Raw genomic sequence first — 13396 nt, 5'->3', positions numbered from 1 at the left:
GGGGGGGGAGAACATATTCCAAGAAGCAACACAGATCACGACACTTTATGCTATATAGCAGGGATGTCCAACAGGTCGATCATGATCGACTGGTAGATCCCCTGCGATGTTTTGGTAGATCACGGTCGATCTCTGGCTCCCTTTCCTCTGCGTCGGTAAATCCGACTCCCTCCATTGTTGTCTGAACTGAGGAAGAGAAGACAAGGAGCTCCCTCTGTGTGGCTGTTTCCATCCATGTCAATGTTTTTGTGAGTGACTTAACCCCAACTTCCCTAGCCTTACCCCCAAAAAAGACTGCACCTTAACCCCCCCCCAAAAAACAGGGCTTTCCTCCTCTCCCAAAAAAGCTCAACAACTTTGAGCTGAACCTCTTAAAAAATGGGGGTAGATCACGGCTAGATTTTAATTCTGAAAGTAGATCGCAGTCTCTTGGGAGTTGGCCACCCCTGCTATATAGTACTGTTTGTTTGTTTTTTAAAAATAAAATTTGTAAGTAGGTTTATCTAGTTCTGAGGTGGCGACTGAGCCTCACCTGCTTAAAAGTGCTTTAGGCTGAGGGTCAGAAGAAATTCACTAGACACATGGAGACCCACAGCTTGAGCTGGGAAACACTGCTGAATTTAGCTGTTATAATTAACCTTAGTAGGTTATCTGAACCGACAATTTTGCAACTGATCATAACAACCAATCATTTCCCAGCTCTCCCACTCCATCACTCAAAACAGAAAAACGGCACAAAACACTCTATTAAAAACTTGCTTTAAAAATTCCCGTACCTTTGCATGTCTCTTCTTCAAAGCATTGAGCTCTTTCTGCTGTTTCTTCAAATGCTTTATGTATCCCTGCTCCACATTAAAAAAACAAACAAACAAACTTGGATTAACTTCCCCTCGGATATATCTGAAATCACAAGAATTCAGAGAACAGCACCCAGAAACATTTCTCTTGACTTAAAAGATACGTTATAAATGCATTACTACGTTTAAATATTGGCTAGATGACATACAATAATACCATGTTGTGTATATTACTGACCAACGCAAGGAGGAATCTGAGGTGGAGACCTGGGGGTGGAGACAACTGGCTTGTTCAAGCAGTCCTTGTATGTCTTACCATTTTCCAATTTATAGTACGGTAGAAACCAATCAGGAAAATGCCAGGAGGGAAGGGAAAGAAGAAGGTTTCCTGTTTCTAATAACTCCTGGCCCATGCCAAACTGTGATGAAATATTGCCTCGGTTTTCTAGGTGCAGAGAAATGAAAACCCAATAGTGTCTGGTGAGGCAGAGTGTGTGGGGCACAACTGTACTCTTGGTTTCTCAACACAGTAGGTTATTGGTGCTTACTGGAAGGCAGAGGGGTGATAAACTTGGGCCAGTGTAGTGTGGGGTGGATCTTTGATATCCAGAGAGTATCAATAATGTCAAGTCACTTTGTAATTCTCAAGGGACTAAAGGAGCCCAATGAAAATGTGAAAGACATCTTCGTTAAGGATCTAATAAGCAAGCAGACCTGTGGTAGAGAGGCAAGCCTGGTTGTGTTTTTTTTTGGAGAATTATAGGGTTATGGTTCATGCTGAGTTTTCCACAAGACTTCAGTTCAAGGGCAATTTTACCCTATGGTAAACAATTTAACCTCGCCAACCTAGCAGGTCGAAAGCACGCCAAAAGTGCAAGTAGATAAATAGGTACCGCTCTGGCGGGAAGGTAAATGGTCTCTTCTGTGCGCTGCCCTGGTTTGCCAGAAGTGGCTTAATCATGATGGCCACATGACCCGGAAGCTGCACGCCGGCCCCATCGGCCAGTAAAGCGAGATGAGTGCCGCAACCCCAGAGTCGTCCGCGACTGGACCTAATGGTCAGGGGTCCCTTTTTACCTTTAAACAATTTAACATACAGTGGTACCTTAGGTTACAAATACTTCAGGTTACAGACTCCGCTAACCCGGAAATAGTACCTCGGGTTAAGAACTTTGCCCCAGGATGAGAACAGAAATCGCACGGCAGCCCCATTAGCTAAAGTGGTACCTCAGGTTAAGAATGGTCCTCCGGAACGAATTAAGTTCGTAACCAGAGGTCCCACTGTATTATGTTCCCTAGGCTTTAGAAAATCTTGCTAGGTTTTTGCACACACATACCTTCATTTGCTTCAAGTCCTCTATCTTTATTTGAGGACTAAGGTCTATACCTTAAAGAAAGAAACAAATGCATCGATACCATTTTAATATCAGCAGCAGTAATTTTAATAGCATTTTATTGAGCTGTCCAGACTTGCTGAAAAGGTGGTGGATTACTGTAAATATGCTTTACACTCCTGCTTAAAACAGGACTATATTTATTTTCAGTGTTTGTACACCACCCAGGACCAATTAAATTACTGGGGTGTTTTAGAATTTACTCTAAAGTGGAAAAAAAATAGAACTCAGGGTATGAAAAGCACTAAACAGGTTTTTAAATGGAACATTTTTAGGAAAATAAAAAGGTGCTCAGTCAGTTACAATGGATCCCAGTACATTTCTGAGCACAATTCAAAGTGTTGGCGCTGACCTTTAAAGCCCTAAACGGCCTCGGCCAGTATACCTGAAGGTATACCTGAAGCAACTCCACCCCATCATTCAGCCCTGACACAGAGGTCCAGCGCCAAGGGCCTTCTGGCAGTTCCCTCCTGCAAGAAGTGAAGCTACATGAACCAGGCAGAGGGCCTTCTTGGTGGTGGCGCCCGCCCTGTGGAACGACCTCCCATGAGATGTCAAGAAATAAACAACTATCTGACTTTTAGAAAACATCTGAAGGCAGCCCTGTTTTGAGAAGTTGTTGATGTTTCATTTTTTATCACATTATTATTATTATTATTATTATTATTATTATATTATTATTATTCTGTTGGGAGCTGCTTACTTAGGAGTTAGGCAAGCCAGGTGTGAAGATCATTCCACAAGTAGGCTGTCATCAATGAAAATGCTCTCTATTTAATAACCATCCACCCCACCACAGTCTGCTAAAGCACCTTCATTCATTTCTCCAGGAGAAATGGGATACAGTGAGAAATCTTTGAATTCCTTCAGATGCGTGTTTACCTTTCTTAGTTTCCATTCCAGGCCCTACCCAGAAGTGGTATTTGGTCTAAGTTCAGAACTAGTCTGAGGAGTGACGTTTGCTTTGGGGTTATTAGCTTTGCCTTTCTTGTCGTTCTTCGAGGTATCGTTGGGAACGTCAGCTATATCACTCTGCAAGAAAACAAGGGTGGTTCTTGTAAAAAGACCACCGACAAATCTGAACTTAAGGATAATATCAGCCAAAGGAAACGGGATGATGTGAAAAGGGCAAGCTTTTTTATTAGGGCTAACAGGAGACGAAATACCAAAAGACTTTAAAAAAGGTGATTGATGCATGCGACAACTGCCACGAGAATGCTGCTCGCTCAAAAGAGGAAGGAAGAGAAAGTCCCAACCAAAGAAAAGAGTGGATAACCAAGATGGTGGATTATTCTGAAATGGCGAAGGTATGACTGTGAAGATCAGACACCAAGAGGATAAAAAAATTAGTCAAGAGTGGGGGAAAATTATAGATATCTTAAAGACCACTGCAGATACTTAAAAACGTTAGTTGTTATAACACTTATAACGCAATGTGATTTAAGGTTAAAGAGGAGATAAAATAGACTAGAAAAATGTAATTATATGTAATAGAACAAAAAGAAAAATTGGAAACCGGGGGTGGGGGTGAGACCAAGTAGTCCCAGGTGTATAGAAACTGAAAATGTTTTAAATGTATAAGAAGACCGCGCCACTTCCGAGTGGGAAGATGTTGTGGTCAGACCATGTAGTCTCCACACACAGTAGGGGCTGGCCTTATTTCCCGCGTCATCTGGGAGTCCCCGGCTACTTCACGGCCCCCGGCCAGCCAATCTGGGTGGCCGGGGTGTGCGGCTTACCCACTTTTAAACAGCCACGTGGCCTGGGGAATCCCCCTTCTGGTTCTGGAAGTGTAGCTGCTAGCATCTATAGGGACAGTGGTAGCCTCCAGCCCATATCCAAATGGATATTTCTGTGGACTAAGAGCAAAACTCTTGGCAAAATTGGCAACCAATTTTGGACTGCAAAAGTTGTGTTGTTGTTTTCCCCCCACGGTTCCACATCATTTGCGTAACATTTAAGCAACAGAGATGCAAACAACTGGCTGTACTGTTGCAATGAAATCCTTGAGAACAGGGGTAGAAATATTGTCGTGCACTGGAAATTTCATCCTAATATAGGCAACAACTTCTCGGTGAAAGCATGAGATCTCCGTTTCAAATGTTAAGCAAGACATTCTCAGTTACCACAGGTGACCTTACATATTGCCTATGCTCTAGTTTAGCATCATGGATATACTGTGGCAAAATATAAACAAGCAGAATAATGCAATTATTATAAACAGTAATGTAAACCTATTACTCTGGCCAATACACAGTAATGGTGGAGCTTACCTAAATTTAGCGAATAAAAAGTTGGCCAATCTTGTCAGTTATTCTCATCTTTTAAATCTTCCAGGCAGAGAGGCTTTAAGTAAAAATGCAAATCTTTTTTTTCCATACTCGCAGTTAATTACTACTTACTGTTTCAATTCCCATAGCTCTCATCTGGTCTGCTCTTTTCTCCATGACGGATAAAAATTTCTTTGGATCTGACAAGGCATCGACGATGTCTAAAAGAAATTTCAAATAAGTAGTCAAGCTATTTTCCACTTCAGATCCCTTCAGCATTTGCCATGGGATTTCTACAAAGACTCTAGGCTTCATTTTGTCAGAAACTACTGACCTCTTCATCATGGACTAATCAAGTGGAGAGCCACACTATCCTTGGGAGGAGGTGCAGAAGCATACGTCCAATTCTCCCCATGGGAGGAAGGATTGCACCATCGTTTTGTATGGCTATAATCCAGAGGTCCATGGGTTGTTAAGGGAGGGGTAGAACCTCTAGTGGTGTGGGGGACATCGTGCTCCTTCTGGGGTAGTTTGTCCACCTTTGGTCTCACCCTGCATTCAGCTCTCACCTGTCAGTGGTGGTTGGCAAGCCAGCAGGAGGAACAACAGACACGTTTCACCTTCACTGCAACATTGTCCCACCTGTCCCCACAAGATCTGTACTATTTCCATTCAACTCAATGGAAGCCATTCATTTTCATAGCAGAAATAAATGGCTATGCTTGGGCACACCACTGAGGTAGAAACTAAAACCGTTCTGTGCTCTCTGGGTAATCTAGGATTGGTATCCAAACCAAACGTCAGTCTCTCAGAATTAATGGGAAAATCTGTGGGCATCACAAATGGGCATCACGCATGGCCTCTATATTAACAGTGCAACAGTTCTAACCATGTCTACCCAGAAGTAAATTCTATTGAATTTAATGGGGCTTACTCCAAGGTGTACACCTGGAAAAGACCCTGATGTTGGGAAAGATGGAGGGCAAAAGGAGAAGGGGACGACAGAGGATGAGATGGTTGGACAGTGTTCTCGAAGCGACTGGCATGAGTTTGGCCAAACTGCGGGAGGCAGTGGAGGATAGGGGTGCCTGGCGTGCTCTGGTCCATGGGGTCACGAAGAGTCGGACATGACTGAACGACTGAACAACAACACTCCGAGGTGAGTGGGATCAAGAATGATGCCTAAAGCATTAGATAGTTGTTGAAGATACAAGCCCTTCCAAGACTATGAGTCTTAGGATGGACCCAAGACTACTGTATTTTCTGGCGTATAAGACTACTTTTTAATCCAGGAAAATCTTCTCAAAAGTTGGGGGTTGTCTTATATGCCGGGTGGAGAATCTGCAGTCGAGTACATCTCAAACTCTTTATTTTAACTGGAAAAGTCTTATATGCCCAGTCGCCTTATACACCGGAAAATACGGTATATATTTGAACAACCATTTAAATTCACAGGATTGGCTGTACCCTAAGCTAGTTGCATTTGAGTTCCATTGATTTCAAGTTAATCATTATTCATTTTTCACATTGAGTTCAATGGGACCTAAATGCAAATAACTTAGTTTGCATCTAATCACAATGTTTTCACACCCATTGTTTTATGTTAACACTAATAAACGTTTAGGATCTTGAGAAGCATCTTCAAGTATATTCTTAATTCTCGCATACCCAAACCCTCAATTTCCATCAACAATTTGATTTTTTTTTACCTCCGAAGCCATCAGGCACGTAAGTTTTGAGTACAATGTTGCAGAAGACGGTTGGCAGAGACAATGGTTTATTGCCTTCGTTTCGAAGAGAAATATGTCTGTAACCTGCCTGAAGACCATCCAGAGGAAGGATCCTTTGGCCAATCAGTTTGTTGTTGTCGTCATAAACAGCTATCCTCAAGACTGCAAGGTCTGGCAGAATGACCTAAGAAGTGTGCAAAGTTGGTTATTGATCATCGCAAGAGGACACGGTCTGCAATTTGAAGGAATCCAGGAATCCTGTCCATTCTAATGCAGTCATACCAGAGAATTGCTGCCTGATTAAACCTCCGCAATAATAAGAGTCCATACCAGAAGTATATTTCAAGGTGCTGCGTATTAATTTTAAACAGAGCATACAAACAGTTACAGGTGGGTAGCCGTGTTGGTCTGCTATAGTCGAAACAAAATAGAAAATTCTTTCCAGTAGCACCTTAGAGACCAACTGAGTTTGTTCTTGGTATATGTTCAAATATATAAAAGGATGTCATATAGAGGAGGGTGAAAGGGTGTTTTCTGCTGCTCCAGAGAAGCGGACATGGGGCAATGGATTCAAACTACAAGAAAGAAGATTCCACCTAAACATTAGGAAGAACTTCCTGACAGTAAGAGCTGTTCGACAGTGGAATTTGCTGCCAAGGAGTGTGGTGGAGTCTCCTTCTTTGGAGCTCTTTAAGCAGAGGCTTGACAGCCATCTGTCAGGAATGCCTTGATGGTGTTTCCTGCTTGGCAGGGGGTTGGACTGGATGGCCCTTGTGGTCTCTTCCAACTCTATGATTCTATTATTCTATGATTCTATGAGCTGAAGAAGTGTGCATGCACACAAAAGCTCATACCAAGAACAAACTCAGATGGTCTCTTAAGGTGCTACTGGGAAGAATTTTCTATTTTGCTTCTCGGCCTTTTGGCTAAGATCAAGTGTGTGTTCATACAAACAGTGGGAGCGATGGCCATGAAAAGGGCTTCGAAGTACAGGAGCTCTCCCACTTCTTGCTCAAATATATATAACCAATCTAAAAATATCAATTTCTTTTTTAAAAAACCACACACATAAAAACACTAAATACAAGATCAGCATTGTCATCACCAAAGGGGACAAAAAAGAGTGAAAAGTTAGGAGGCCTCCACAGGATCCTAATTAGGGAATAACCACTTCTAAACTTTTCACCCTTAGAACTTAGTCAAAGTAAATGGTTCTCTCATCGCCATAATGAATGAAATTTCTCAGGAGGTCCAATCTCCCTCTCTCTGTTTTAGGGGAAGAAGAATTTACTTGAGGATACCCAAGAGCAGTATCATTCAAGGTAGGAGAATTCGATCACTCCACTATATTTTTACAGCACCTTCCTACTAACGGCTGCATCTGCAGAGGCCTCAGAATCAATTTTGGAATGCCTAGGAATGTGTGAAGTGGTTACTTTGCAATCTTCATTTATAGAGGCACTGCCCTGAAAGGCTGCAATGTAAATGGCCCCCTAATGGAGTGTGTTACACTGTGATGCATGTGAGAGAAACAAGCGTCTCAACAATAGAAATTTCTCAGCCGCCTTGCAAAGTTTGATTTGAATAGGCTTCTCTGCTTTTGAGGACTGCTTAAAGAAAGAAAAACGGGTCCTCTATCTTTCAGATATGGGTCATGCAATCAGTGCACAACCACCAAGGTTCCTGGGAGCTTTGGTGTCTTCTGATGCTAACCAAGGACACCTGGTAAAGGACTTTCCAATTTTGTAGTTCAGTCGGTTGACCAACTCTAGCCACAATCTGTCAAAAAGTTTCCCACTCAAAGGACCACTGTGCTTTGTCTACCTGTTGATTGCTCAGTCTCTGCCCATTGTCAGAGCCTAGGCAGATCTCCCACTGCAATCAATTCACAAGCCTGTGAGTCTGGTGTCTATCATTGTGTTTATTCTCTTGGTTTTTGGTGTTGGTTGGCCCTTAGGCAGCTCAGAATGATTTCACCACAAGGAGAGAAGAGACCTAGCCGGTTAGGAACATGTAAGAGGATAGATGATTGCCTGCATATGTGGTTTGGATAATCCAGCAGGAACCACTGCAAAGTCACAGATACGGGGAAAGAATGTGTGTGTTCATTAGTGAATGGCATACTGAATAGTCTCCAATCAAGGCTCTACCATCTGCTACTGGAAAAGACCTGCTATGAGAAGTCTGATGGCTGCTCCTCCACTTCCTGTTCTTAGGATCTTGCAGTAATAATAGGGGCTTCATCCTAAACTCTCTCCCACCACCAATTGAGAATATGACTTCAGCTAGAAAAAATTAACGGCGAGGACTCTCTGTATGTGTGTTAAGTTAATAATAACTTATGCTCCATTTGGCTAACTTGCATCAGTATCTGAAGAAGTGTGCATGCACACGAAAGCTCATACCAAGAACAAACTTGGTTGGTTTCTAAAGTGCTACTGGAAGGAATTTTGTTTTGTTTTATTTTGTTTTGACTATGGCAGACCAACACAGCTACCTACCTGTAACTTGCATCAGTATCAGTTGTGAATAGAGAGAAGCTAAATGGAAACAGGTCCATCAGTTTCCCAAACTGGGGTGGAAATTGAAAACAATTTAGTTTTCAGTTGGTTTCACTGCTAGACTCATTACTTACATTCTGATCCAAATTAAGAAGAGCAAAAGTAGACTAGCATGCCAAATCTTGTTGATTAGCAATCCATCGAAGGAATCCCACCGGCAATAATTCCCTGCCTTAAAAAAATATTTTTGCAACAGCGGGTACGAAATAGACCCAGGAAGAAAGCAACCTGGTAATTGCCTCTGTGAACCACAATGGAGTGAGATTTTATTACATTTATTTTAAAATATATATCTTGCCTCTACCTGAAAACGGGCCTCTGGGAGACCCGTTTGCAATAAGTGCAAATTAATGCACAACAAATGTTAAGGCAGCAATGATTAATACAGGCTTTAGGAGGAAGATGATGGAAAAGATCCACTCCACAGGTCTTAGATGCATTATTTGTCTTATATGATTGAGCCAAATGTCCCATCTCCTGGCCACCTAATAAGGACAATATTACATTGTATTTATGGCAGCCTGCAATATTGCTTGAAGCCTCCAATGGCCCCATAGCAACAGGCTGTTAGATGTTCCACCTTTAGTGCAATTTACTTTTTTTTCACCGTGATAAAATCAACTATTCAGAAATATCCAACCTAGTATACATGGTTATATGCAGCAAAACTGATCCAACATAAGCATTAAGAAATACTACTGTACGTTACAACTTACCAATATCTCACAGTGGAATGACAACACAGAATATGTATTACAACAGCTGTAGTTTTTGTTTTTTTAAAAATAGAAACAGGAGGACAATAAAACACAACCCAGACATTACCTGCTAAGAGTTTGCATTAGCTTCATAATATATCGGGAGGCGTGGCAAAGCCTAAACCTACTGCCTAGAGCAGTGGTGGCCAAACTTGACCCTCCAGCTGTTTTGGGACTACAATTCCCATCATCCCTGACCACTGGTCTTGTTAGCTAGGGATGATGGGAGTTGTAGTCCCAAAACAGCTGGAGGGCCAAGTTTGGCCATCGCTGGCCTAGAGTGTAACTAAGGTGATTTTCCCACTATAGGGCTCTGGTGCTGTGATTATTTAAAGTCGTTTTCCAAAATGTTATAAGACCAATGCTGTTTTTTTCTAGAAAAAAGAGGTGCCAGAACTCACCACGAACACCTCCCTTGTTCTCTAAGAATGGCAACAGTGCCCACCTGAGAGGTGCCAGAACTGAGTTCCAGTAAGTTCCGGCTGAAAAATAATGCTCTGCACAAGACCAAATATTGGCCATATATGCAAATCTATTTGGGAAATTTATATTTGGCAGTATGCAATTGAAAAGGGCATGATCGCGAGTCAAAAGGATTCGTCGCTGAAGGAAAAAGCAGGTAACCGTTCTGCACTCTCGACAACAGAACAAGTGAAAGGAGAAGAGACACTGTCAAAGACGGCAACCACTAATGCCACATACTTTGGATGAAACTCCAGTTGACAAAAATTAAAATAGAACGGGATATAAAAAAAATTATAGACACCACTGATTACAACTGAGGGTGGATTTACGTGTGCAGTTCTGACAAATCTTTCTTTGAAGATTGCACACGTGTTCAACCCAAATATCCACCAAATTGAGGCTTCTGCAGATTGAGGTGGGAATGAGGTGGTAGTCCTGATATGTTAGAATGGACTGCACAATTTCCACCTGTAAGTGGGGGGAGGGGAGGTGCTATTTCTGAAAGCTCACCTATATGGCAAAGACCCTGCAAGCGTCTGTGGGGAATCAGCATACCAGTGAGAAGGTTGGAGTCAAACCATTTTCTCTTGATATCATTCACTTGCAGGAAGATTTTACCTGAGGGAACCTTCAAAAACCACATCTCCACCCCCTCCCCCTTCATCCTGATGTGGTATGGGCCACTGTACCACCTCAGGAAGATGCCAGCTCATTCAGCCACGTGTTCAGACTAGGCCTTGGACACATGTCGAAAACACATTCCTCAGAAATATTGCTTGTTTCCAGCACCACAACGAGAAAGATTGGGGGGGGGGGGAAACCGGCACATATAAAACCACCCTCAAGGAGCAATCTTTGAAAACGAATTTACCGAACGGTGCCCAGGACGTTTTTGGTGGAAGAGAGGAAAATGTACACGATGCACACAGGACGAGGGAGCTAGCATCAGACGTGGCGGCGGCAGCAGCACCCTCCTGACTTAATCCATGTAATGACATTGACCTTGAGGTTTTTTTTGGGGGGGGATGCAGCATCTCACCTGCCCTCTTGGCTGAAGGAACAGTGCAATATAGCAGCCACTGCCAGGGCAGGGAACAAGTTGTGATCTCCAAGGGATGTAGAGGTTGACCATCTGGAGCTCATTCTGAGCAGACTGCATACCTGGAACTCAGGCATAGCCCCGAACGAGGTGGGTCCCCCCAAGAGGGAGGAGGAGGAAGCAAGCAGAGGGAAAAGCCAAACAGAAAAATAAAAATCACGAGATAGCTAGAAGAGGTTCTCTCTTTAAAAAATAAAATAAATAAAGAACACCCTGAGATTAAATCAGCCTTAACCCATGACCAAAAAAAAAATAAAAAATGCACAACTGTGCAGCCCTCTAAATGAAGGGAGTGCATTAGCAAGACTTTATTCTCTGGGGGGCAGGGGGGATTAGGAAAGTGGTCATTTTGAAGCAAAGAACAAGCGTACTTTTGAAACGCATCATACCTTTCGGAACACAAATGACTCTTCATTGTAAACTGGATTCAAACCATTGTTCATCACCATCCGTGTTCGAAATTCTTTACGTATTGTATCGGTGGGCAGGCCGTACATATCCACTTCTACGTAGGTCCCAATTTTTTTGTCTGATAGAAACTGGCCAGATATTACCTTGAAATGAAAGCATAGAGATTTGTTTCTTCTAACACGCAAACATATTTTTATATATTTCAGTTACAGGTAGGTAGCCGTGTTGGTCTGCCATAGTCAAAACAAAATAAAATTAAAAATTCCAGTAGCACCTTAGAGAACAACTAAGTTTGTTCTTGGTATGAGCTTTCGTGTGCATGCACACTTCAGCACACGAAAGCTCATACCAAGAACAAACTTAGTCTCTAAGGTGCTACTGGAAGGAATTTTATATTTTTATATAGTTCAAAACAATTATAGACTGCTTATTCTTTTAAAAACGCTGAAGTGATGTACAAAAGATTAAAAGTGATACAGCAGGTAATAAAAAAAAATAACATAAAACAAAACCATGTAAATTCAGGTCGGTTACTGAAATGTAACGGGAAAATTGTTTAAAGTATTCTCTTTGCAGGTAGTTCAAAGACCGGAAGTTGAAAGGAATTCTCCAAGAACTTTAACTGAGGTGGCAGTCCTGTACATAAATTTTGGCATTATGCCCTGCCAAACACTGAGACAGTTACTTCAGAGTAAATGCGCATGTGTTTAAACAGTGCCTTTGACTTTTAATGAAAACAGAGACGATGTATGTACTTATGTAACCCAAAAATCTTTAATAAAAACCATTTTTAAAAATACATCACAGAGACAGGAAAGAACCCTGAAACCATAGAGATTTACAGCATTTAGTCAGATGAAAACTATAAAACTATAACTTAACTACTGCAACTCACTGGACAGGGGATATTTAGTCTGAGTCATAGATATATAGATATAGATACAGGTATATATCTACATATATGCACACTACCTGCCATAGGAACCAACTCCTAGAGGTCATGGGGGCTTTGACCCCCACAAAAAATTGAGGGGACTGGGCCCCCACCAAGTTTTTTTTTTAATATCTTATAAATTTTATTGAAAAAAACTTAATGTTAAAACATACAAATAAGCACTTACAGATATACATACATACATTTCCCCATACATTGGGTAAAACATAATTGGTTGTGACTATAAATAGCATTTTACATTCCTTCTTACCCCTCCACCCCCCCCACCTCACCCAGTGTTAGACTTCCAATCTTCTCAGCTGCAATATCTTCTATCTTCTATCATTTCTCTTGTATACAGTGGTACCTTCGACTTATGAATTTAATCCGTTCCGAATGCACATTCGTAGGTCGAAAAATTCGTAAGCCGGAAAAAGCGATTTCCCCATAGGAATGCATTGGAAACGAAAAATTCGGAAAAAATCGTAAGTCGAGTAAACCCCATCTGAAACTGCCAACAGATGTCCATTCGTAAGTTGAAAAATTCGTAATTCGTAAGTCGAGGTACCACTGTACTATTAATTATACTGTTACTTTCAATACTAATATGTTGGATTCCTTTTTTTCTCCTCCTAACTTATATTTCTCACGGAACTTGTTTCATTCTGATAGGAATTCAGGTTTTTCCAATATAATTTTGTATATATCCCCTAAAGGCATTCCATTCCTTTTCCAACCTGTCCTGCGACATCCATCCAATACTCCCCATTATCTTGATCGCATTATGGTACTCTATTAATTTGACAAGCCATTCTGTTTTTGTCGGAATTTCAATACTTTTCCAGTTTTTCGTGACAAGCAGCCTTGCGGCCACTGTTGCATATAGATAGAGCACCCTATCTACTTCTTTTAAATATTCAGGCACAATACCCAGCAGAAAACCCTCTGGTGTTTTTTTTAAACAAATATCTAAACAT

The 13396-nt window shown here is 41.6% G+C and overlaps 1 protein-coding gene across 1 annotated transcript in view; it reads right to left on the bottom strand.

Moving 5' to 3' along the window:
* PLCB4 (phospholipase C beta 4) overlaps positions 1 to 13396 on the bottom strand; it is a 197264-nt gene that overhangs the window by 18434 nt on the left and 165434 nt on the right. The window contains 7 exon segments of the mRNA XM_033142845.1: positions 777 to 842; positions 2135 to 2184; positions 3074 to 3103; positions 3106 to 3223; positions 4594 to 4682; positions 6171 to 6375; positions 11464 to 11628. Of these exon segments, the coding sequence (XP_032998736.1) occupies positions 777 to 842; positions 2135 to 2184; positions 3074 to 3103; positions 3106 to 3223; positions 4594 to 4682; positions 6171 to 6375; positions 11464 to 11628 (723 nt within the window).

This window comes from Lacerta agilis, chromosome 3 (genome assembly GCF_009819535.1).
Source record: "Lacerta agilis isolate rLacAgi1 chromosome 3, rLacAgi1.pri, whole genome shotgun sequence".
In the NCBI taxonomy this organism is placed as follows: domain Eukaryota; kingdom Metazoa; phylum Chordata; class Lepidosauria; order Squamata; family Lacertidae; genus Lacerta; species Lacerta agilis.
The sequence above is the reverse complement of the archived record's forward strand: the minus strand, read 5'-3'. Positions and strand labels throughout refer to the sequence as shown.